The following is a 25672-nucleotide window of genomic DNA, read 5'->3' on the forward strand; positions in this document are numbered from 1 at the left end:
CTCAGATCACAGCATGCTGTGCGTTTGGCTGTCAGCTTTCGTTTGTTTACTTGTTGTGCGGTTGAATTTCTGCGTTTTCAAAATGTCGCGTATTAAAAAGGAAGTGAAAATTATGGTTCTGGACACATGACTAAGCGAGAAGGGTATTACTATGCAAAAATTGGCGAAGTGGTTTGGAATTCATCATGCCAGTGTTAAAACCATCATTGGTAAGTTTGGGGAACACTATTCTTTGGATGAGCTATCAGGAAGAGGCAGAAAACCCGGTTCTTCCAACCGGATACTGGACCAGAAAGTGGTATCTCTAATCATGAAGAACAAATCAATGTCAATACGGCCAAAAAAGCAGGAACAAGTGTCAGAATGATCCAACGTATCAAGAGGCAAAATCACCTGAAGACCTACAAAAAGCAGAAAATCTCTAAACAAACTGTAGAACAGAAGAAGCGAGGACTTTATTCGCGTCTTTTGCAGGGTCCGGATGCATGCGTTTTGATGGACGATGAGACTTATTTAAAAGAGGACTCAAAAACCCTTCCAGGTCCACAATACGTTACTGTCGTCGTTGGGGAGGATGTGAGCGATGTGGACAGGTCGATTCAAGTGGAGAAACTCGGTCGAAAGGTACTGGCATGGCAAGCAATATGTTCCTGTGGTTTGAAATCAACCATTTTTTACACTACCGGAACTATAAATGCAAAAATCTATCGATCTGAGTGTTTCCAGAAGAGATTGCTTCTTTTATATGAGAAGTATAGTATACCTCCTCTGTTTTGGCAGGATTTAGCGTCGGCTCACTATGCCAAAACCACTCTCAATTGGCTTGCGGAAAAAGGTATAAATTTCATTGAGAAAAATATCAATTCACCAGATTGCCCTCAGCTTCGGCCCATCGAACGTCACTGGGCAATCGTGAAGAGGGTCTTTCAGAACATTCAGGAGTTCAAAAAAATTTGGGCTCAAGCGTCCAAAAAATGCGATGAAACACTTGCACGGAACTTGATGAAGAGCGTTCGATCAAAAGTTCGAAAATTCGTGAAGGAATAACTTAAATTTCATCCGTTTTTTATTATGCTCAAGTTTAACCTCGTACAATAAAGGATCAATTTTTAGTTTGAATAAAATATCGTTTTTTATCATAATTTGAAAGAAAAATTTGTGGATAATTTATTTTTATACACTCTATACCCACGCCTTTGTCGCAAATTATCACAGCAGCTAAGACCCGTCTCACACTCCTATGCCAAATGTCACAAATTCAAAATAAATCAAATTCATCTCAATAAACATTCAATATGTATCACAAACCATACAAATGCTGTAATTAGATTGAAAAATATCTCTAAAACTACAAAACCATTATTATCAATCGGTACTGATCTTCCGTCACACAACATCGGTAGTGATTTTGAGCTAAAATGGCTCTTGATTCATGTAAGATCAATCATTGGATGATTCGATCAGCTTTGATCTTAATGGTGGGAAATCACATATGATCAAGATCAGACATGAGTGCCGATTGATCTACGACTGAAATCGTTGATCCCCCGCTGAGGGGTGTACAAATTAGTGACAACAGCTGTGCTACAGGAATTTATTACTTCAAAGATAACATGTGTCAATGTCTCTTCCCAAATCATGGAAAATGGTCAATTTTGTATCTTTGGAAAATGCTCCTTTAACTGAGTTGTGGAAAATACAGGTTTCGTTACGGCACGGTTTACGTATTTTCAACATATATTCTCGTTTGATGCTTTGTTTGATGATTTGTTTGATTCGCAATAAAATAAATACTAGATTAAGAGAAATAAATGCAATATGGAAGTTTCATAAAAATAATAAGATTTGATCGTACACAGAAAGAAATTATGAATTTTATAGTTGACATAATTCTACAAACGATACAATTCATAACTACTTAACTTCTCAAATGACGCAATATCCTATTCGCACAGAAATGTACTAGCTCCGAGTGTAATTTGCATCCGGCTAGCAAGTGAGACCACACTTAAAAAACCCTGTGATTTTACATCTTATTAGATGCACATAAATGGAGCATCGCAGTTCACGCAAATTTACGTGGAAGAACATTTAATATTGTGTCTAAGACTCCATGACATGAAATTCATTGAAATAAAAAAAAATTACTAATAGCAACAGCCGCGGCTTGAACCTAGAATCATCGAATCGCAAGTACGTCTGCTAATCGACTGAGTCACAGAAGCATGCATCTGCTTGGCTGGTAAAAGGTGCATTTAAATTCATACAGTCGCACCTGCTAGCAGAACGCAAGTTACAGTCGAAACCAGTAAAATTCAAGCTCATCTAACATTAAGTCATTCCAAATAAAATTTTCCGTCATTTGACATATTAAGTCTTTAAGAATTACATCGTATGACGGATTAAGTCGCTAGTAAAATTCAATTTTTTTTAGAGTGACTGTATGAATTTATATGCACGATTTACCAGCCAAGCAGATATGTGCTTCTGTGGCTCAGTCGACTAACTGGTGTGCTTTATGATCTAATGTTTTTCGGTTCAAGTCGCGTTGTTGCTGTTTATTTTTTTGATTTTTATTCCATTAGTTTTAAACCCATGTAATTTTCAAATCACACAGTTTTACATGTTCTTGAATATAAATTTGTGTGAAATATGACGCTCCATTTATGTGCATCGTATAAGATGTAAAATCACAAGAATTTTTCGAACTGTGTAATTTACATTGATTATAATAATTTGACAGCATTCTCTACGCAATAGCCACACGCGATGCAAAGTTAGTAAAAAGTGTTTTACTTCCAGCTGGTTGATTCTGAAGATGATGATGTTCATGCACTATTTTGATCAAACACAATAAAACGCTTTTTGACATGAGTTTAATTTACAGAAGTAACAGGGTCACTGGGTTTGAGCACACAGCAGGCGCTGCGCTTGAATTGCCGTAGCAACCTGCACTCCTGTTACTTCTGTGTATGATACTCAAGCTAAACAGGGTAAATTAATCAGCTGCGTGACATGCTTTATGATTGAACATGTTTTTCTTATCATTATGAGTTTCGTAGATTACAGCATATATGTTAATGTTATTTGCAGGTTTTATTGATATTACTCCGCCAACATGGTATAGCTGAATGAATTTTAAATGCAGCAAGAAGCATGAAATTCCGATGCGACCGACCGAACAAACTCTTTGAAATTCTTTCATTCTTTATGTGGTTTATAATCCACCTCTACTTACCACACGTCTAGAAAAAATCGTGTAAATTTACGTCTTCTAAGTCCGACATATACAAGCGTCAAAAATGACTCATTTTTACAGTAGATTTAACACTTTTTTAATGCATTCTGTCATATTTTCAAGTGTTGTAACATTTTAAGTTCCACGTCTGCCTGACACGGGTTAGCGATTTAATGCATATGGCGCTGGTCTTAGAGGCCAGTTGTCATATGTTCGAGCCTCGACCTGGAAGGATTCATAGTGTCAGTAGGATCGTAGTACTAGCCATGCACGGATTCTGTACGCTAAGAATCGACTGCGAAGTCTGTTGAAACAGAAAGGCCCAATTCCACTAAAAAAGAATGTAATGCCAAGACTTTGCTTTGATAGAAGAGTTTTAAAATTGCATTTTTAATGTCATCAAGGTCGGTCGAGTCTCGTACACAACACTGTAAGTTTTTAACAACATGTTGGATGTGATGGCACTAGCGGCCTATTGTATTTGCAAAGAACTCGACGAGGCAAGGAAAATAATACAAGACGCACTTTTCTCCGTTCTTTGTTTTGTCGAAAATTGAAAACCGAATGAATAATGTTCATATAATCAAACATCTTGTCGTTCGTTCGTCCATTGAGACTTTTTTCGGTAAACCAATCAATTGTTGTGGCTAATCGTACAAGCATCGGTGCCGAAACACTTATATACAAGAGAGACTGCAAGATATATTTACATGAAGCAGAGAATTAATGGTTTTATTATTTCCATTTTTCCGTGTAATATCTTTACTTCTACAAGATTTCAGCAAATCATATGTCATGATAAGTAAGCAATGAAGGAATCGAAATATACCTGGTTTGTATAGAAATGAACCTGAATACACTTCTGATTTACACCGAAATGCGTAAAAATACACGTAAATGATGGCCAGACCCATCAGTCAGACCGAAGGTTTAAAAATATCTGTCAGACGGAGCGTCAATAAATATAAAAAATAGGTACTGAATTCACTCAAACTTAAGAGAAAAATTTGCTAGACCCGGAAACTCGACGAACAGTCCGTGCATGTGTGTGTCTGTACAAGGTGAGATGAAAAAACTGCAACAAAGTAAAACGCCATAATTTTTTCATTTTTTTTTAAATTTTATTGAATGAAAGCAAAAAATGTCGGAAATAACATCAAATTTGAGAATCGGTTTAGATTTGTTCGAATTGGCCACCTTTGGCACGAACTATGGCCTTCAAACGGCCAATGAAACCATCACACGCTGCCCGAAAGTGGCTCTGCGGTATTTTGTCCCATTCTCGGCGAAGCGCTTGCTTGAGATGATCGACACTTTGGTATTTTTTAGTGCCAACCTTGCTTTCCAAAATACCCCAGGCACAATAGTCCAACGGATTGGCATCCGGAGATTTTGGTGGCCATTGTGCGGTGGAAATGAAGCGAGGAACCTCATTTCTTAACCATTCTTGGGTGGCGCGTGCTGAGTGCGATGGTGCTGAGTCCTGTTGGAATGTCCAAGGTCTGCGGCCGAAATGTTTGCGTGCCCAGGGCTTCAGAACTCCCTCCAAAATATTTTCGCGATAGATTTGCGCATTTATTTTGACCCCACGGTCGATGAATACGAGCGGCGAGCGACCATCGGCTGTTATGGCGGCCCACACCATAACCATGGCCGGCTTTTGAGTTCTGGTGGCCAACCGAAGTTGCAAATTTTCAGCTGACCTCTCTGGCAAGTAAACACGATCATTTTGTTTGTTTACAAACTGCTGGATAACGAATGGTTTCTCATCGGAGAAAACCAAATTCGGCAGTTCACCACTTTCGGCCAAGCGAAGCAACTCTTTAGCTTTTTCGAGTCTAACTTTTTTTTGCGCATCAGTAAGATCTTGCACTTTTTGGAACTTCAATGGCTTTAATCCAAGCTCATTTTTCAATATTTGCCGAATGGCATATTGCGATATGTTCAGCTCACGAGCCATTTTTCGGCCACTGCGACGCGGATTTCGTTCAATTCGCTTCTTCACTTTTCGAACCATTTCTGCCGATGTTGCTGTTTTTTTTCGTCCACTTCCTTGACGTCGGGCTACGCTACCAGTATCACGGTAACGAGCGATGGTACGAGACACAAAAGATTTATTCACTTTTAAATGCTGGAGGGCTCTAACGATAGCCACTTGTGGTTTTCCAGCCAAATGCAAAGCAATCACACTATCACACTTGAATTCCATCACAAATAACTTTTTTTCTGAAAAATTCCCACCAAAATGCTTTTGTGCGCTTGTAAATAATATAATGAGCTGTCACTAGAATAAATCTGACAGCTGTGGGACGAGCGGTTTAGAAATGACAGCAGTCTGAAGTTGGTTGCAGTTTTTTCATCTCACCTTGTATGTGTGTTGTTATCGAAAAGGTTGAAATCTCAGAGATGACTGAACCGATGAAACTAGCCGCAAATAGCGACCCGAACGCCATTGAATGGTTTTGAAATCGGATGTTTAGTTTTCGTGTTGAACAATTTTTTTTTGTCAAAATTTTCAGTTTTTCTACAATATGTCACAGCTGTCATTGTAAACGAAATATATTTTGAGACTTCGATTTTACAGCTGTAATAGCTATCCAACAAGCCATAGATTGTTGAAATCCGTCCATTTTTAATGGAGATATCGATATTTTTCTGTGTGCGACTTTTCCCCCATATTCAAGCAGTAGGAGTCTTGAGCGCTGGAATTGTTTCTAAGCACCAAATGGACTGTGTATAACATTTTACCTAATTTCTTATTTATGTTGATATAAACTACTGAAAGAATGAACAAAAGAAATAAAATTTCATTTCAGGTTTGATGGATACGTTAACAATTGTCGCATCTAGAGTGAAGTTCAGACAGAAGCATTGCAAGAGCTACCAATGCATCCCAGAAAAGTCACTGTTTGTTGTGGATTATGGGCCGGTGGCATCATCGGGCCGTATTTCTCCAAAGGCGACGATGGGCGGAACGTTACTGTGAATGGCGTGTGATGATTGACGATATTTTCTGCTCAAAATGGTAGAATTGGACATGTGGTTTCAACAATACGGTACAACATCCCACATGGTACGCGAAAGAATGACCCGCCAATTGGTCGACTAGATCGTGTGATTTAACAACGCCTTTGGACTATTTCTTGTGAAGCCATGTTAAGCCATAGCTACGGGTTCGAGCCCCGGCTCTTCGGTAACATTTTCGCGATTTCGTTACATAGTTACATTCACATGTCATTTTTTTTCAGTCTGTTGCCCCGTTAGATACGAATAAAATTTAAGAACACTGAAAAAATACTTATCGAACCCTACACTGAAAAAAAAGATCTTAAAAATATGAAGTCAAACTGCAAAAATTAGAAAATTAGTGAAAATTAGAAATTAGTGAGATTATTTGACACATACACACACAGATATTGCTCAGTTCGACGAACTGAGTCGAATGTTATGACACTTGCCTCTTCGGTCCAATTTTTAAAGTCGATTTTTCCGTGATTATTCCATCATAGATAATTATATTACCTGTCAACCTTCCATATGTAGCAAGAAGGGCATTTTTAAGGAAAAAATTTTTTTCTAGCAAAATTTTTTTCTTATTTATTGGTTAGTCATCTCTGAGAAAAAAGCGGTAAAAAAACAAAACTCTTTGTCGGTTACGTCACCCTGCGATTTGTTGAGCAATGGTGCTGTCAGGTTGGATTATTTGTAAATCTGTAAATGCAGTTTTTTTTCAAAACATTCAATGTGTCTCTTCGTGTCTAGTTACACGGAACGACAACTTGATGAGCACATAGTTTGTTATACGGACGGTTCTCTGTTGGATGGTCGTGCTGGTGCTGGTATCTACTTTCACGAAATGAGACTAGAGTGTTCTCATTCACTTGGTAGATACTGTACTGTGTTCGAAACAGAAATCTACGTGATTCTGTGTGGGACACAATCGTCACTTTTGCAGAGAATCTGAATTTTTGTCCCGACAGTCAGGCAGCTTTAAAGGTACTCAGTTCGAATGATCCACGGTCGAATCTAGTGATCGCATGTCGTATTCAAATTGAAGACCTTAGCATTTCCAATGGTCATACTGCTATTACTGGAAATGAAGGAACTGATGAGTTGACTAGAGCCTAGAATGATTTCGTTGGTCCTGAACCAGCTCTACCACTTAAAACACAAGATTTGTTCTTGAGTTGCATCCAAACATGCCAGCTACTGGCGCAGCTTGCAAACTTGCGCTCAGACAAGAGCACTTCTACCGGATTTGAATCTGAAAATGTAAAAATATCAAATGCATTTTTCCAAGCATCATTGCAATATTCTGGTCAGAGCTCTGACTGGACATTGCCAACTCAATTATCACATGGCTACTATTCAGCGTGCTGAGTATTATTTGTGTGATTTGTGTGAATGCGATTACGGATTACTTCATATCATCTGATATGTTACGGATTACTTCATATCATCTGATATGTAACAGTTCTGCATTGACGCAACTACGTATCCGGGTTTTTGGTTCTCCATACATGCTTGATTCTGTGTATGCGGAGCTTAAATTAAAGCATATTCTATCGTTTCTCACCTAATGTGGTAAGGAGCTATAGTCAAATTCACAAAACTCTGAACCTTGAAGTTCATAGGTGATTTTTTTGTCAGCGATACTTGATGACGAATTTTCACATCACAGAAATATCGCTAAAGAGAAAAACGAAGGGGAGAAGAGTCTCCGACGATATTTCGATGTCGAATTTACACTACGCTTCAGTTCGATACCGAAGTGATTCGAGCAAGATTTAATTATTCCGTTTTCATCAATAAAAAATATCTGCTGAATAAATTCGCAACTGAATCCCTACTGAGACACACTGACTGCGATATTTTCAATGCTCGTAGGGTGGTCAATATAAACAATAATTTTTATTTTCCACATTCCAAATTGTGATAATCGCGACGAAAGGCTGTTTTTAATTTCAGCCGGTTGATTATACTGCCCCCAATAACACGCTATTCAGGATGAATTTGATTTATACCAGTAACAGGAGTGCACCATTTAGCATGTCCCGAACACACAGCTGGTGCTTTTGAATTGGTGTAGCGATAACCTGCGCTTCTGTTCATTCTGCGTATGATATTCAAGCTAAATTGACTATCAAAAAAGCACTCTAAATTTTTTTTTAGAGTGCCCAATCGATTTCCTACAACTTCTTCCTGAACGCCATTTTTGTACAATCAACGGATTCCGAGTTACAACGATTTGAAAATGGCAATTTTTGTGAATTGCAAAAATACATACGTCCTTTTTAAAAACCAGTCGTGAGTCGGATTGACCTCCCCTTCGGTTCAAAACTTATGGTTTGCCATACTGTAGCCATGTGTAAAATTTTATCCAAATCGGAGAAAGTCTGAGGATTTGTCGGTTACGTCACATATGAGATTACATATTGTAGCTTCCAAATAAGCCTAACTTTATCGACATTTCACAAACTTAAAGACTGTCCCAGAAAGTATGGATGCACTTTGATTTCGCTGTAAATAATTCACAAGTGTTAGATATTCAAATTTTATTTGATATGCTGATAATATTAGACTACAACAACAGAATATTATTCTCAACATTTGCTACTTAGCCATTGTAGACTAGCTGACGCACCTTCTTGCGAACGTTCCTCATTAAATTCCGTACAGACTTCTTTGCGACAAGTTTTGACACTTTTTTCCAATCTTTTTCGAACTGTTGAATGGTTTCGGCTGCCGAGACAAGTTTTCTAAGATGTGCCTTCGTTAATGCCCAAAATTCCTCAATTGGTCGAAGTTGTGGACACTTTGGTGGATTCATGTCTTTTGGGACGAAAGTAACATTTTTGGTAGTATACCATTCTACCGTTGATTTCTAGTGGTGGCAAGAAGCAAGATCTGGCCAGAAGAAAACAGGATCCTTGTGGCTTCGAATCATGGGTAGAAGTCGTTTTTGTAAACATTCCTTGATGTATATTTAGCTGTTTATTGAAGCAGTGGTGATTAAGGGTTTCGAAATCTTACCGCAGCTAAAAATTGCTTGCCAGACCATAGCTTTCTTACCAAATTTTTCGACTTCAATCGATGTCTCGGACTGGTTTAACGCTCGCCCTTCTCGCACCGTATAATATTGTGGTCCCGGAAAGGATTTGTAATCGAGTTTCACGTAGGTTTCGTCATCCATGATTAGGCAGTTCAAATTTCCAGGCCTGATCGATGCTTCTTGTTTCGAACTACGTTTTAGTAGTTCCTGCTTCTTATAGGTTCGAAGGTTCAAAGGTTCTTAAGGACGAAGAACATTTGACTTCGAAGTGCCCACTTTTTTTACCACATCCCGAACTGAAACCTCCTTCTTTTGCTCGAACGCCTTCAGTATACGTTTATCTAACTGAGGGTTAGCAGGACCTTTTTCTCGACCCGTTTTCGGTTTATCCTCAAAGGTGTTATCCTCACCGACCTTCCTGATTGCATTTCGCACGGCTTTTTCACTTACTCCTTCCATGTTTGCTATCTTTTTCAGTGACAGTCGGCGTTCTGTGCACCATTTGTACACAATTTTTCGACGTTGTTCTGCTGAAAGTCCACGCATTTCGAAACAAACTAATGAAAACCAATAAACAACTGCACAAGTGGTTAGAGAAAAGTGTAAACAACAGGACGCAGCCATAAAAATTGACAGATTCTGAACCATTGCGAAATGGCAGCGGTTTTTGGTTGCGTCCATACTTTCTGGGACAGTCTTTAGGTTCAAATAAAAATTTCATAGTCCCATAGGTTGCCATTGAATTTCACCATACTTTCATAGGGTAAAGTGTTCTTAAAATTGCACACCGTCAGAAATAAAGCTAAAATTTTCTAGATTTATCTTCAAACTGACTTAATTTATAGGCTTTATTAGTTACTTACTAAAGAGAGGAAAAATCACTTTCATTGGCATCACTGGTCCTCAAAGCAGTTCCACTGTTCCTCGTTTGGGGAATGCAAACTTGAAGCTCAATGTTTCACAGCGTGAGTCTCACCGCGATTTTTTTCGTACCCGCTGGAAACGCGCCACCATCAGCACCAACTTAGAACCTTTCCCCCTATCTCTCTGTTTGACTTCATCACACAACCACCCCTCCCCGCGGAAGCATTCCCATCAGCCTTCATCATCACATCGTAACCGGCGAAAACAAGCGAAATAAAATCAATGAATAAATTTTAATGAAGTCAGTTAAAACTCTGCCGAGGAATCATCGATCGGACGACCCGTTTCAGTTCCACCTGACGTCGAGCTCCCGTCGTCGTCGTCTTCGTTGCGAGAAACTTTTCTCCGATCGCACGCACGCACGTCTAGAGCGGGGCGGTGGCCGCGATCGGTGATGACGGGCGGCGCGAGAACGATCTTGCCTTGATGGGGATTTGAGAAGACATTCGATGACGGCCGCCCCGGTGGATGTGTGATTGAGAAGACCTTCTGGGTATCATCCGGGGAGAACCTGGGAGGAACTGGGCCTGCGAATGTGCCTAATGCGAAGAAGTTGATAGTAATAACGTTTTCGCGCAGGACTCGCGAGGAGCGCGAGCCGAGACCCTGTCAACAGGTTTGTAGTCGCTTTTTACGAGGTGGCATCCCATCAAGTCGGGTTTCAGCCGGTCGAAAGGCAAACCGGGAACGGTGCAAAGAGGATATTTAGAGAAATATTTAAATGATGATTCCGCTCGTATGATTATCGGTATGGAAGCTGTGCGATGATGGGCGATTTGGAAAGGTTTGTTTTTATGGGGCTCTCCAGTCCTCTCCAGGCGGTGTGACGTAGGCGACGAAGGGGGGGCGAGAATTTCATATTCATATCTCGCTAAATAGATTGGATAGATTCTCACAGTTGGAATGCTCCGGTCATCATTCCAGCCCAGTCTGATGTGTGGTATTTTGAATGGCTTCGCGAAATCTTGTTCCCTTTTTCTGTTGCTGCTGCAGGGGAGAGGCATGAGGCATCAGCCACGGGAGGGTTATGGAAAATAAATACTAATCGCTAGCCGTAAACTCATCTAAATGGGGGAGCCCAACGTGCTCATTAGACATCGGGTTCTTTGCGTCAGTTGGTTTGTTTACACGGACAACCGTTGACAGCGGCTGTAAGCACAAACGTTTAGCGACCGAAACATGCTCAATCATGTGACATAAAAGTTGATGTCCCGTGCTGAAAAGGTCAACAAACCGGGGCGAACGCTGCAGGGTTATTGCAGTGAAATCAGTTAAGAGCCCATTAGCGATCGATTTCACACCCATTTTCCGCCCTTTTCAAATGTATTACCGGCCAAGACAACGACGTGATTCCAAGGCTGCTGTTGCTGCAAGAGTCGTTAAAATCATTAGCCACCATGTAAAGTGACACTTTGGCGCACAGCATTTATGAATCAGCTTTTACGGAGCGCGTAAAGGTTCCCCAGATCCACCTGCCGGGCGGAGGCATTCCTCACCTCCCTTCCCCCGAAACACCTTTTCGATTCGAACGAACGAACCTGTGTACCGTCGGAGTTTACGAGGGTGCTAATATTTATAGAGTGAACGCTTGAACACCGTAACTCACCAGGACTGCGCCTGCTTCGGGCCGCTCTAGGCAATGGGTGGGAGCTTTGGTGACAAGCTCTCCGACGAAGGAGGAGAAGAAGAAAAAATACGGACACATACCATGCCGCGATCACACTTGCGCGGCCACAGCCCAAACGGGGTTGGATGCGGAGAACTGGTCGGCCGATCGCTAGGCGGAGAAGGTTGAGCAACGCGCTGAGCTTTATAGCCGCCGTTTTGAAACGTAAGAGCCCCCATTTGCCACCAATTTCACACACATTTGTCTTCGGCAATTAATGGGAGAACATGCCTCGAACAGCACCACCCACCCATCATCCAGTTTGGGTTCGGATTTATGCGCTATTTCGGAGAACATTCGCACAGATTTGGGCCGCTGATGATGATGACGATGGCTTGTATGTTGCATTTGTTATTCTGCTTGATTTTATGAGCCACGGAGTCCCGTCGGCCGTGAATTTGCCGAGTAGGTATTGTTAGGAGTCAATTATGAAAACTAGAGAAAAAAAAAACTTTCTCGCGACTGTGGTTTTTTGGTCGGTGTCGGGATTGTTTGGTGGGCTTAGAAATGAATTGTTTGGACACAAATAAATAAAACGGTTGCAGTTAACTTGCTCGACTAGATGAATAATTTTCGATGATTGATTGATGATTAATTACCCCTTATTCGAAATTCGTTTGAAAGAAGTCTTGTTCTATACCATTCAAAATTACACGAAGAATCCATTCTGAATCATTTTGACAAAATTCAAGTCAAAAGTAAGTTTGTGCAAAGTGATACATTGCATTGTGTACCCAGAAGGTTGGAAATTGGGAACCGCACGAATTGAAACCGAGACATGAAGAACAGTGATGTGGTGTGTTCAAAATCATCAACCCTTGTCGATTTGCTATTACTAGAGCCCGTATAAACTACTGTGCGCTCCACAAGTGTCACGGGAGAAGGACATTTGTTAGTATAAATTTCAGTAATGGTAGTATTCGCAGTACGACCAAGTATTTTCCAGTTTCAAGATACTCGGATGCACCACTAAACTCAGAGACTTCAGAAATCTTATTCATTTCTTATATTCTTATATTTTTCGAGAAAACTGAAGAAAAAATTGAAATACTATCGTGTGCCGAATAAAAACTTTCCTATTTTTGCCTTACTTATTATATTTCTCCTGAGTATCGAAAATCAGGTTTTGTTGAGATCATATTGTTTACCAAAACATATCCGGATCTCTTTCTCTCCGTACTAACAAATCTCCTATCCCGTGATGCTCGTGGAGATACAGTGGTACCCGCGGTCTCTAGAAACAACGAGTATCGAACTAACATTCATTCCTTTCCCTCAATAGCACAGCCTTTGGTCGTAGCCAGCGTCGTTATTGATCATTTAATAAAAAAATAGGAGTGAGTGGGTTTGTACAGTGAAACTTATTTGCTTCTCCCATGCTTAATTTTTTTGGTTCATTGTACATTTCCACTCATTCGGTCAATCACGAAGTGCGACTACAAGCGATCTACTTCAGCTCAAAAATTCAACCAATACACAGTGGTTCAAAAGAGCAATTTCACACTCTTAATTGATAACTCATAGGAACGTAGTTTTTGAGGTACAGTATCTTCAGCAAAGTTGCTCAGAATGATAGACGCCATCTTCTGGCAAATTTTTTTATGTGATTAATCCCCCTAGAAGCGAGATAAAAATATTATTTTAGTTCAGAGCCAACATAGGGGCTAAGTGTATAATACTCTCGAAATCTGTATGATAAAAAACCTTTTAATCATTGTGAGCAGTACAATATAGCAAGCGTTTGCCGATCTCCACTTTAATTGATGAATAGAGGATATTTATCCGCAGAGCTTTTCTATAGAAAATAAACTTACCAAAAAATGACTTAACGTTATTCGACATGATGATTGCCTTTTTTCAAAGTTGTCGAGCATAGAGTTTGCGTCAGTTGCACTGACATTAATAAATTTATTTATCAACCAAAAAACAACGTGCTTAAAGGAGCACTATGATCGAGAAGCGATTTGAACCGATAAGGCGTTTCCAGCGCAGTCGTGAGAGCTATTAATTTTCCATCAATTCTCGCATTCCATGTGCATCAATAAGCACTAATTCAAATAGCAAAGGAAGCTTAAGTTGGGTCGAGGCGCCAGGTAATCTGGTGCCGATGGCAATAGTAAAATTAATAAGACCATGGCGAAATGCGAAGGGACAAACATAAACAATTGCCCGAAAAGGAACATTAATGAATATCGTTCAAATCAGCTCTCGGAAGGTTGTGGTAATAAAACAATTGAATACGTAATTCCCGGAAGGACTGCAATAAAAGAAGGAAAGGGTAGTCTGACGGCGGTCATGTTTTTGAGTCTGGTAGAAATGTGAATTGATTACCCGTGCCGACAAAGACCAACAAGTTCAGAAAGCGTCGGTACGCGATAGGGAATAGAGAAGGATAGCGCGAAATGCAAGTCCAACATTGAATACCAAATTCTATGTAGTAGTGAGGTAGATAGGAATTTGTTTACCCGTGCTGACGAATGGTAACGTCAGCACCTAAGGAGAAAGGGAGATAACAATAAATGTTGCACTGCATGTCGTGCAACATTTTCATTTTTTTACCATAAGATTCATGTATATATAGTTTAAGAAATGTAAAATAAAGACAGAGTGTTTTTATTATTCAAAGCGTTCACTTGCACCAAAAAGAAAGAAATTCCGAGGGACGTCACCACCAAGGCACCACAGGAGGAAGCAAGTCATCTCGCCAGGAACACCAAGGGGAATTCTCGAACAAGAGAATTGGATAAGTATCAAATAATAATTAAATAAACTTTATTCTCCTTCCCTAGGTACTGTCCGCGGAAGAACCGTAGTCAGCATAAAGTCGTACTCCGCTTTATGCCCTACTTGTTTCTTAGCGGATTATCCGAAAAGATCTAATTCACATCGAGTCGAATTAGAAGAGAACTTGCGAATGATTAAACATCAGTCACTCTGACTGACAAAAGTCGAGGCTTCTTATCTCACTTTCAAAAAACTTCTGTGATGATTACTAAACTTTTCTATTTGTAGACTTTGATGTCCATAAAAATCATTTATTGTGAGAGTTACCATGGTAACGAATATATACTGAAGTCTGATCTGATATGCAATGAACCTTATCGTTGCAAATGTCAAGGACAAGGATATTTGAAAAGAACATATCTCACCTGCAGACGAGTAATTCAACAAGTTGAAATTTTGTAACAAAAACGTGCTTAATCCACCTATCAGTGAGATGATACCTTTTTTTATCAATCCGCATGTGTTTTTTTCATGAATATAAAAAATTCTTCGGTTTTCATGACATTATTTTAATGACCGTCGTTTTAAGCTGCAATTTGACATTTTAATCACTCATTACTCTATCTAAAAAGGTTACAATCGATTAAACTTTTCATGATATGTCGAAGTGAGTTCCACTTTAGAATTTACGGTCATTTAAGGTACTTCCAGAGCCGGTATTCAGGAACCAGCATAAACCAAACCGATTCGTATGGCCATATGACGAATAAATTGCAATAGTTTTGAGTCCAACTTTCACGCTTTTCGGGATTATCATCTTCTATATCGGTTTGAATTTTAAAAATTCATCCTCCTGTAATTCCAGAATCGGAAGTCAGCATTGAATAAAATTAATTAATTTTGTGTGGGACTATAAGTTTATTTTAATTTGAATTTTTTTCTGAAATTCGATTTGGCTTTATTTGAGAAAACGATTGAGCTTTGAGAAACGATTCGATACTGGAGCCGGAATTCAAAAATCGGTGTAGACGAAGTCAGACAAATTCACCTGATTAGTTTACATTTGTTTCAATATGTTTAAAAATCAGTATAGACATCTTTGAGAAATCGTAGTACGAGTTAAATTGTTGGGTGCCTTCCGAATCGAAAACTGAATACCACTAAAACTGAAATAAGTTTATTTGGTTGTCGACTATTCAAATCAGCAAATCTTAGATGATTCTTAGATATCATTTGAATCTTAGATCGGTTCAGCCATCTACGAGGAAAATAAGTTACACAATTTTAATTTCGTTTCACATATCATCCTGTAGTTCCGGAACCAGAAGTCGGATCCAAACATAATTCAGGAACCTTGTTTAGGAGCATACGAATTTTCACATGAATCTGAGTTTGTAGAAAACGGTTGAGTCATCTTCGAAAATAAGGTAAAAAATTGAGTGAAATTATTTGTCACATACGCATTTGCTGATCTCGACGAACTGATTCAAATGGTATATGGGTGTTTTGTTCTTCCAGCGTTTATTGCTGTAAGCAGTTTAAATCAATATAATTATGAAATTGTTCAGAATTCGGAAGTACTGCCATCTTTCTAATATGTCATATTCGAACGATTATGTTGCCAAAAACGAACCGTGCTAAAATTGGTCCGAGGCAAAATGTCATGAAAAATAATGCTGTTCACAGTCTTTTTGGTACTTAGAAACTATTGTATGTAACAGTATAAAAAATCGTGTTTTACGTTGCTCCCAAGCCTTTCTTTGCCATACAGCGCTCAGAACTTCTACTGCTGGAATATGGGGGAAAAGTCGCTTACACAAAAATTTCGATATCTCCGTTAAAAATGGACGGATTTTAACAATCTATGGCTTGTTGGATAGCTATTACCGTGCGGAATCTAAGTCTGAAAACATATTCTGTTTTCAAGGTCAATTGTGACAGATACTGTCAAAAAACTGAAAATTTTGACATAAAACTTCGTATAACTCAAAAAGCAAACATCCGATCTCAAAACCATTCAATAGCGTTCTGGGTGACGGGGAGACCTTTCATTTCCGGCTAGTTTGATCAAAATCGGTCCAGCCATCTCTGAGATCTCGACCTCTTAGTTGACAACACACATACAGACACACACACATACACACACACACAGACATTTGCTCAGTTCGTCGAGCTGAATCGATTGGTATATGACATTCGGCCCTCCGGGCCTCGGAAAATTTTTCGAAAGTTTGAGCGAATTCTATACCTATTTTTTATATATATAAAAAAAGGTAAAACATGAAAAATGGCTCTATTTCATTAAACTGAAATGATAGCAGCATAGTATGTTTGAGAAAGTTGTGTAGTTTCTAATGATGAAAAACTTTGTATGACATAAAGGTCGTCAAATGGTGAGATAACTAAGTCCTCACAAGTTCCTATCTCATGCCTCCCCGAGCGTCTATGATGACATTTGGTCAATAGAACGGCGTCGACTGGGTGCTATCGTCTTCTGCGTTAGTAGCAGAATGAGAGGGTGCGAAATGGCTTGTAGTTTGAAGCACATCCTAAAGTGCAATATTTATGGTAGTATATTGCCACATGTGGTTCTGTTGCTTGTTCACTTTATTGTTATATATTGAATTGAATTATATTACATTGTATTATATATTGTTGTTGTTGTTGGTGTTGTTGTTGTTGTTGTTATTATTATTATTATCATAATTATTATGATATGATGATGATTATGATTATATATCATATTTCCTGCAGTACTGCGACGAAAGAAGATCATAACTTACACTGCGACATCAACTGTTATACATTGTATCATAGCATATTATTTCATATAGTATCTTCTGTTATGTTATATTATGTTGTATGGTATTATACTGCATTGCATTATATCATATTATATTGTATTATATTATATTATAAGTATATGTATTGTGTTATATTGTATTATGTTATAGTATATTGTTAGAATATATTGAAGTCGAAAAATTTGGTAAGAAAGCTATGGTCTAACAAGCAATTTTTATCTGCGGTAAGATTTCGAAACCCTTCATCACCACTGCTTCAATGAACAGCGAAATATACATCAAGGAATGTTTACAAAAACGACTTCTACCCATGATTCGAAGCCACAAGGATTCTGTTGTCTCGAAATCAACGGTAGAATGGTATACTACCAAAAATGTCACTTTCGTCCCAAAAGACATGAATCCACCAAATTGCCCACAACTTCGACCAATTGAGGAATTTTGGGCATTAACGAAGGCACATCTTAGGAAACATGTCTCGGCAGACGAAACCATTCAACAGTTCGAAAAATATTGGAAAAAGTGTCAAAACTTGTCGCCAAGAAGTCTGTACGGAATTTAATGAGGAACGTTCGCAAGAAGGTGCGCCAACTAGTCTACAATGGCTAAGTAGCAAATGTTGAGAACAATATTCTGTTGTTGTAGTCTAATATTATCAGTATATCGAATATAATTTTAATATCTAACACTTGTGAATTATTTACAACGAAATCAAAGTGCATACTTTCTGGGACAGTCTTTACAGTGAAGGTATAAAAATTTTAACACACAGGACCTTGCATTTGAACATAAGTTTATGAAAATCGGTCGCGCCATCTATGAGAAAAGCTAAAAAACATATTTTCATTTTTTTGCACATTTCACCCCATAATTCGGAAACCGGAAGTCGGAATATTCTATGGAACCACTAGACCTTTCATTTGAATCTAAGTTTGTGAAAATCGGTTCAGCCATCTCCGAGAAAAGTTAGTGCAAAAAAACGTCACATACTCACATACACACACAGACATTTTGCGTACTCGACGAACTGAGTCTTCCTGGAAAGTGAGGAAATTCTCGACAGAATTGTATATGGTAAAAATTTTCGTAGACTAAAATGAGTTTATTTGAAGAAAACATATTATGTGATCTCATTAGTTTTTCGAGATGTTCGTGAAAGATCACAAAATACACTCTTTTCAGAGCTATTTTTGATAACACTTGGAAAATCCTCCGAATTTTTAAGCTTTCTTTGTCCTGCAGATAGACGAAAGTTATTCAAAGATCTTTTTGTTTTGTTTTGACAATTTTTAGGTTGGGCAATTTTTTCGGCTTCGAAAATGCTAGACTTTTTACTTGGATAAACATTGTAGTAAAATATGTGTCAAAAGTCATGGTGATGTTATCTAGTCGAGAAATTGAAATAAAAAATTTAAAATAGTATTAATTGTGTTACACCTACTTAGCATCGTATTGATATCGTGCAAGTTTAGAATTCAAAGTAACACTTGAAGATTCTTATTATTTGTTTTATTGCATTCAAGTAAATACACACGTTTTTTTGTCAAGATGCATTTGCTACTTAAGCAAACCTTCAAGTTCTCGTATCGAAGTTCGAATTTTTACACTGCCTGAAGTCAATAATAATTGTATTCTTTCGTAGCGGCGGTAGCTTTTGTTCGTTTGGATCACTCATTTCGAGGTCGTTCTATTGTTCACTACACAATACTGTACTTGGTTTCTTCCGTCCCGAACGTAAGCGGTTTTGTTTTATCGACTGACTTGGATGAGATAAGAGAGCGAACTGTGTGAAAATAATGTCACTCACTTTTCTCGGATTCAAATTAAAGGTCTTATGATCTCATACAAATTTCCACAATTTCATTTGGATCCAACTTCCGGTTCCGGAATTACAGGATGATATGCAGCAAAAATGTTGAAATTGTGCATTAAAAATATGAAAAAAATGTCACTCACTTTTCTCGGAGATGGCGAAACCGATTTTAACAAATTTATATTCAAATGAAGGTCCTTACTTACCCATACAAAGTAACGGACTCTCATTTTAATCAGATTTCTGATTACACTCACTTTTCTCGGAGATGGAAGTTCTTAAGATGTCATAAGAATATCCTAATTTTTATTCGGATTAAACCCCTGGTTTCGGAGATAAGGTGCTCAGTATGAAAACATCAATTTCAGGAATACTTTGTTCATAAGCTACCTTTTTATATTAGCTAGTTAATTTTTCTAGTTTGTCGACCATTAAAACAGGTTTTTTTCCACAAGCGATGGCGAAACGAGGTACACATTTTCATAAAATTTACTGGTAAATTCATCTAGTTGACAGACCTTGTTAGTCGGTGGATATATAAATCTACTTTGGGACTATTAGTGTTCGGTTTCCGCTTCCGAACACATCGGTGATAGTAAAGAAAAGCTCCAAAAACAGAACTCACCTTGATTTCTCAGCAACGGTTTAACCGTTGTCTTAAAACATTCTGTGCAATTTCATCCAGATCCAACTTCCGGTTCCGAAATTATAGGTCAATGAGTATCAAAACTTTCAAACTGTCATACAAAATTATGCAAAATCGGTACGCATCGGTACGTACTGGTACGGAAGAAGAAGAAAACGCACCCGCCTAGCACACAGCGTGCTTTGTTCAATTCAATTGTATAGCAGGGTTGCCATATTTAAATATTTATTAACTTGACATATCTGTTAACAAATTGAAAAGGTGATGGTAGTTTATACAAAAGAAAGCTTTTGATTTTATCCAAATTTAAAAAAAAAGAAACTTGTCAGAATCTTCTAGTGATGTTTTTGAAAATATATGTAATATGAGAAAGGCATCATTACACCACTGGATGGCACACTACTGAAAGACAAGCATTCGCGGTTGTCTTTTCAGTTTTTTAACAGTATGAATACGATATCAACTTCCCGTGCAGTATTTACGAAAAAAACACATACGCGTCTACTACAGTCACTATTTTCTTCAATATGTAGGTCTCATCTGCACCTTTTTGCGCCTTTTGATGGTAGACAAGTAGGAATTTTGTAAAAATAAAACATGAAAATGGCTCTATTTCATTAAACTGAAATGAGAAAGTTGTGTAGTTTTCAATGATGAAAAACTTTGTATGATATGAAAAACTCATAAATTGAAAATATATGTGTTTACTTACAAAAACTGGTTTGAGGACACCCCTTTCAGAAAATACATTATATCAAGAATTACACTCAAGTTACGGGAATAGTACCTTCAGCAAATTTGTTTGAAATAACTTTCTGCACAACTTCATCGAAGTAACTTAGCCTCTATGTTGGCTCTGGGCTAAAATAATATTTTTATCTCACTTTAAGGTGGATTAATCACATAGATAAAATTTGCCAAAAGATGGCGTCTATCATTCTGAGTAACTTTGCTAAAGATACTGTACCTCAAAAAACCACGTTCCTATCAGTTATCAATTAAGAGCGTGGAATTGCGCTTTTGAACCACTGTGCAATATCGTTCCGCAACCACCGTATCCGTCTGATTTAGCTCCGTGTGACTTCTGGCTATTCAGCAAACTCAAACGATCGCTCCGGGAAAATCGTTTTGACTCAATTGAAGACATCAATCGTGAGTCGCTACGCTCATTGAAGACTATTCCGGAAATAATGAATTTTTAAATTATGAACAAAGTCTTACTTTTTTTCTACCCACAGTAATATGACTATTAGCCACTAGATGGCACACTACTGAAAGAAAAGAATTTAGCACTCGCGGTTGTCTTTTCAATTTTCTAAAAGTATCGACTTCCCGTGCTGTATTTACGGAAAAGACGTTAACGAAAACGAAACTTAGGCTGTCTACTCCCATCACTATTTTCTTCATTCAACTCAGCGCCGCCAAACCGATAATTGTTCCCATTGGTGTACCTCCAACACTAAAATTTCCGATTGATTTGAAGTCCTTATGCGTTCATTAATCCATTGTAATTGAAAAATGACGACGGATAAGTTCCAGAACCGTCATATAAATAAGTCTCGAAATCATGACTATAATGATATTGAAAAACCAACAACAACGCACCACTGAAGAATCAATAAAATATTTCCACAAATTCAATGTCTGTTGTTACCTTCCGGGACAGTTGATTGTGGGATAATTAGTGTACCTACCGACAGTCCTTTGCCGGTGGACCACCGATGATGATGATTGACCACCGCTCGTGTGGTTTTCGGTTAATTCTTTAGGTTTATTGGTTTTCAGGCGGCCTGCTTCGATCCCGGTGGGCTCCGCGGTCTTTGATCGATCAAGTGAGAAGACAGGAACGAAACATAGCATCGGTTCGAAATACAATCGCAAGGCGCTTGCTTTGATGATCTGAACAGGAAAAGAGTTAGGACGACGTTTGATGAGTGACGGAGAAAATTGATGGATTGTTGCTCGACGAAGAACCTTTTCAGGGGTTCAGGCCGTGTCAGGTGTGGTGTTCCAGTGGAAAAACAAAACCTTCTCAATCGCCATCAAAAACCTGAAGGTGGCGCGCGTTTCCAACTGAACTATGCAGTTCAAAGTTTTCTGTTTGCTGCATCGAAACGTTTTCATTGTGTACCAAACCGACCGCAGCGGAATTGGCTTGGGCCGCATTCCCATTATCTTAATTACTCTCTTAGTTGATTACTTTCTTTCGTTTGCTTCGTTCGTCGTGTTTCCTTCTACCATAGCTCATAGCGCGGTCTCTCTCGCTCACAAATCGCCCAACCGTATCTTGTACCGTTCGTGTTTCAATTTACCGCACCGACTTCGCCTTGCGCGCCTGCCCGGTTCCAGCCGAAACGTGGGAAAACGTGTAAATCCTATGTTTACATTTCAATTAATTGACCCCCGGTCGGTTGGCAGTCCAACCCAACCCAACACAACACAACACGGCCAATCGAAATCCCACGGTCCGGAATTGAAACTCCCAAATGATAACCATAAATCACTCCACGTCTCAGCACGCAGGTGTCAATTCAATTACAGGACCTTAATTGGGAAAGTTTTTCACTTACCTCTGAAAAATCTCGCTGCGACATCTTTTCCGCTGGGGTCGTCAGATGAAATCAAACCTCCTCGAATCCGTCGTACCGGTTCCGGTTGTTCATCACTCTCTTCTCGGGGTCACAGTTTTCCTTTCACAGCACATAAAAGTCTTACTTCTTCACAGACAAACTTAAAACAACAACAACCAAAATTTTTGAACAAACTGACAGCGAATCACAATTTATGCTCCCGGTTCAGCAAAACTTCACGTACGATCCGATCCCGCGCCGTTTGGCGATGATCGGGCAAATAACTCCGATGCACTGTCCGGTCGTAATAAAGCTTAATTGATTTTGCCTCCCCTTCGGTGGGATTCGCGCAGCCCACATCTCTCATCCGAACATCATCCGGGGAACCCTCGCGCGGTCGGGACCCAAAACAGTATAAGCGAATAAATCGCTCTTTTCCGCTCTCTTCCCTTCTCGCGCGGATTCGACACCTTTTGGGGATTAAATTAAATTTTCTTCTGAGTTTTCACAACTTAACAAAACGAAAGATACGGGGAAATAAAGTCGTCCATCGTTCGCGGGAACAGCGGGAATAATAACCATCGACGTCGTCGTCAGCATCATCATCATCATAATTTTCGGTGAACTTACGGTTCGATGCATTCGAGTTCTTTTTGTAGAGCTAATGTTCAATTAGTTAATGCAGCGACTGTTTTTCTTTTTCCTGTGCCGAGTTTCTCCGTTCGGTAAAACTGCAATCTGAAAATGACGTGAGAAAAATAGTGGGGGTTTCATTAAAAACGGTATAAATTTTTATGTTCAGATTTGCAAAGGTCGGTAAGTTCCAGCGATAAATCGGATTTTATTGCTTAGTTTTCCGAGCATTACTTTTTGTTTGATTAATATTCATAGAAGAACCACAACTGGTAAAGTCAAGGGATGTAAGATTTTGTTGGGCGTGGTATGTGTCGGACTATCCGTAGCTATCTTGAATTTGAATTAGAATCACGGAAACTTGCATCTATGCATTTTGGCCAAGCATTCGCGAAAATCAAAAACACGTTGTAAAAATCGCTCAATAAATCCATCTTATTTCAAATTACCCTTTCTTTTTGAGAATGTTCTGCCAGTAACAGATTGAAAGGGTAGAATAAAACATCAAAAAAGGTATTCACAGTTTTGCATGAGTATTTGAATATGAACGAATTGTTTGCAAATTGAGAGTCGCGATTTCTCACCGCTCATCAAAAACAACTTATCGTTACGATGGCTTCAATTGCTACCTTTTTAGTGAAAACCGGGGAAAATATTACTAACTCACCTATGCGTAACAGTTGTTAGAATAATGATTTTTTTTAACAATTGAAAAGTAGGAGACAATACCTAATTTTGCGTTTTAGTGAAATGTTCAGTACAAGTGTTGAAATAACTTATTGTCCATTGGAAATTGGGCCAACACCCCATGTCTCGTCCAACGATTTTTAGAGGCTTGCAGACAGTTTTAAATCAAACAGGAAGCATCAGAGTTTTTTTTTAGTTGTTATCAATAACAGCATAATGAAAGCTCATTTTGAAAAATAAGGCTAATTTGGATGCTTCTGTAGGATTTTTGTTAAATTTTTAAATAAGTACTCAACACATATGCAAAATTGATGGCAAAATCTCAAGGTAACATAGGAAAATTTTTTAACAAAATTATTGAACATTTTTAAGAGCCTTCATGTTTTTAAGTTTCCTAATGATTGCCCTTGTATCATCATAATTTGTCTCAGTAATGTCATCTTGAGACAATACTTGTGTTATGCTTATATTTCTGTTAGATGTCAAAAGGACTCACGAAATTGGAAGAGTTATCGACTTTGATCTTATTCACCGTTTACAGGAAGTATTTCAGTTCCTTTTTTGAGAGTTGAAACTGGTTTCTGAGGACCAATCTAGAATCTTAGAAAGATTTAGAAAATGGATTGATTTGTTCAGTGAATATATGTTTGATTTGCTTTTAAAGGTCCTCAACTATTCCATAGTAGGATCCCAAGAACGTTGATATTGATGTAGATGAAGTTGAATAGAATTTAGTTTGAGCTTTTAGAACTTCAATAAAGTAATGATTTAAATTATATAAGGCTATATCTATATTTCCCAAAACAATTTTAGGGTTTACATTCGCTAGTGTTCTAGTCGATTAGTTCTAAGCTGGTAGAATATATAACTAATTGAACTAATCATTGCTTAATTTGAAACCCTGAATGTTATTGATTGATCTGCTATAATCAGATCAATTGTAGAAAGATTTCTCATAGAAGATAAATTAGTTAAGCTATTGGAAATAAAACTGGTTTAAAGCCAGCGGATAGTTTATCATGAAGAAATCGTACTTCCTGATTATTTTTCTGATTCCTCTACGAGCATTTAGAATCCTATTAGAAAAAAAAAACAGATCGATATATTCTGCATTTTAACAGTTATCATTTGATTTATTTGCCCATTAACGCATTGAAATCGAAACATTGTTTATTGACTGACAGATACATTAGAAAAAAATGGTATTTTAAAAGAGCAAGTCGTGGCATCCGAACGGTTTTCCGAAATCTTAGGTATACATACATCTAATGATTTTAAATTCAATTCTATTACTTAAAAATTTCAAATTTTTGGTCTGACAGGACTTTGTTAATAATTGGTTTTATGGTTTTCATCACAATCACAGCATGATAATTCATCTGATGGTGTCGTTTATTGAACAGATGTGCTTGCAAGCGACATAATTTAAACAGTATATGTCCATATTACAATTTATTGTTCCATTGCCGAAGCCCAGGCGATGACGATGTTATGTTAGATTCGCTGTGCCATCATCAGTGTTGGTGATTGCCGATAATTTGCAAAAAGCGGCTCGATATTTCTCTATATTGTATACAACATTTTCAATCTGGTAGAAGCTACTACAAGAACTCGCTGTCTCTCTATGCATGAACCGTGAGAGAATTTTCTACATTTTTTCGCTCCACTTCATACTCTGAGTATTTCACAGCCCTTGACAAAATATATACAATCCGGCAATGACCGGCGCTGTGAGGAATTTACCAAGAGAGAATCGCTAGTTGATGATTATCGCAGATAATTCGACTTGATTCTCATGCTAGGATAAAATATACAATATTTCAAAACCCTGGTCTGGAGCATTCACAGCTATTTTCATAGATACAACTTATTCAACGGTTATAAGCACATAGTTAGAATAAGCGGAAATAGTAAA

At 38.3% G+C, this 25672-nt stretch overlaps 1 protein-coding gene across 1 annotated transcript in view; it reads right to left on the reverse strand.

The window, feature by feature from the left end:
- LOC131432501 (tetratricopeptide repeat protein 28) overlaps window positions 1–25672 on the reverse strand; it is a 463091-nt gene that overhangs the window by 314441 nt on the left and 122978 nt on the right. Inside the window, exon 3 of the mRNA XM_058598819.1 lies at window positions 22438–23175. Coding sequence (XP_058454802.1) covers window positions 22438–22461 — 24 coding nt within the window. The 5' untranslated portion in view covers window positions 22462–23175. The remainder of the gene's footprint in view (window positions 1–22437; window positions 23176–25672) is intronic.

Source organism: Malaya genurostris, chromosome 2, assembly GCF_030247185.1.
Source record: "Malaya genurostris strain Urasoe2022 chromosome 2, Malgen_1.1, whole genome shotgun sequence".
NCBI classification, from domain to species: Eukaryota; Metazoa; Arthropoda; class Insecta; order Diptera; family Culicidae; genus Malaya; species Malaya genurostris.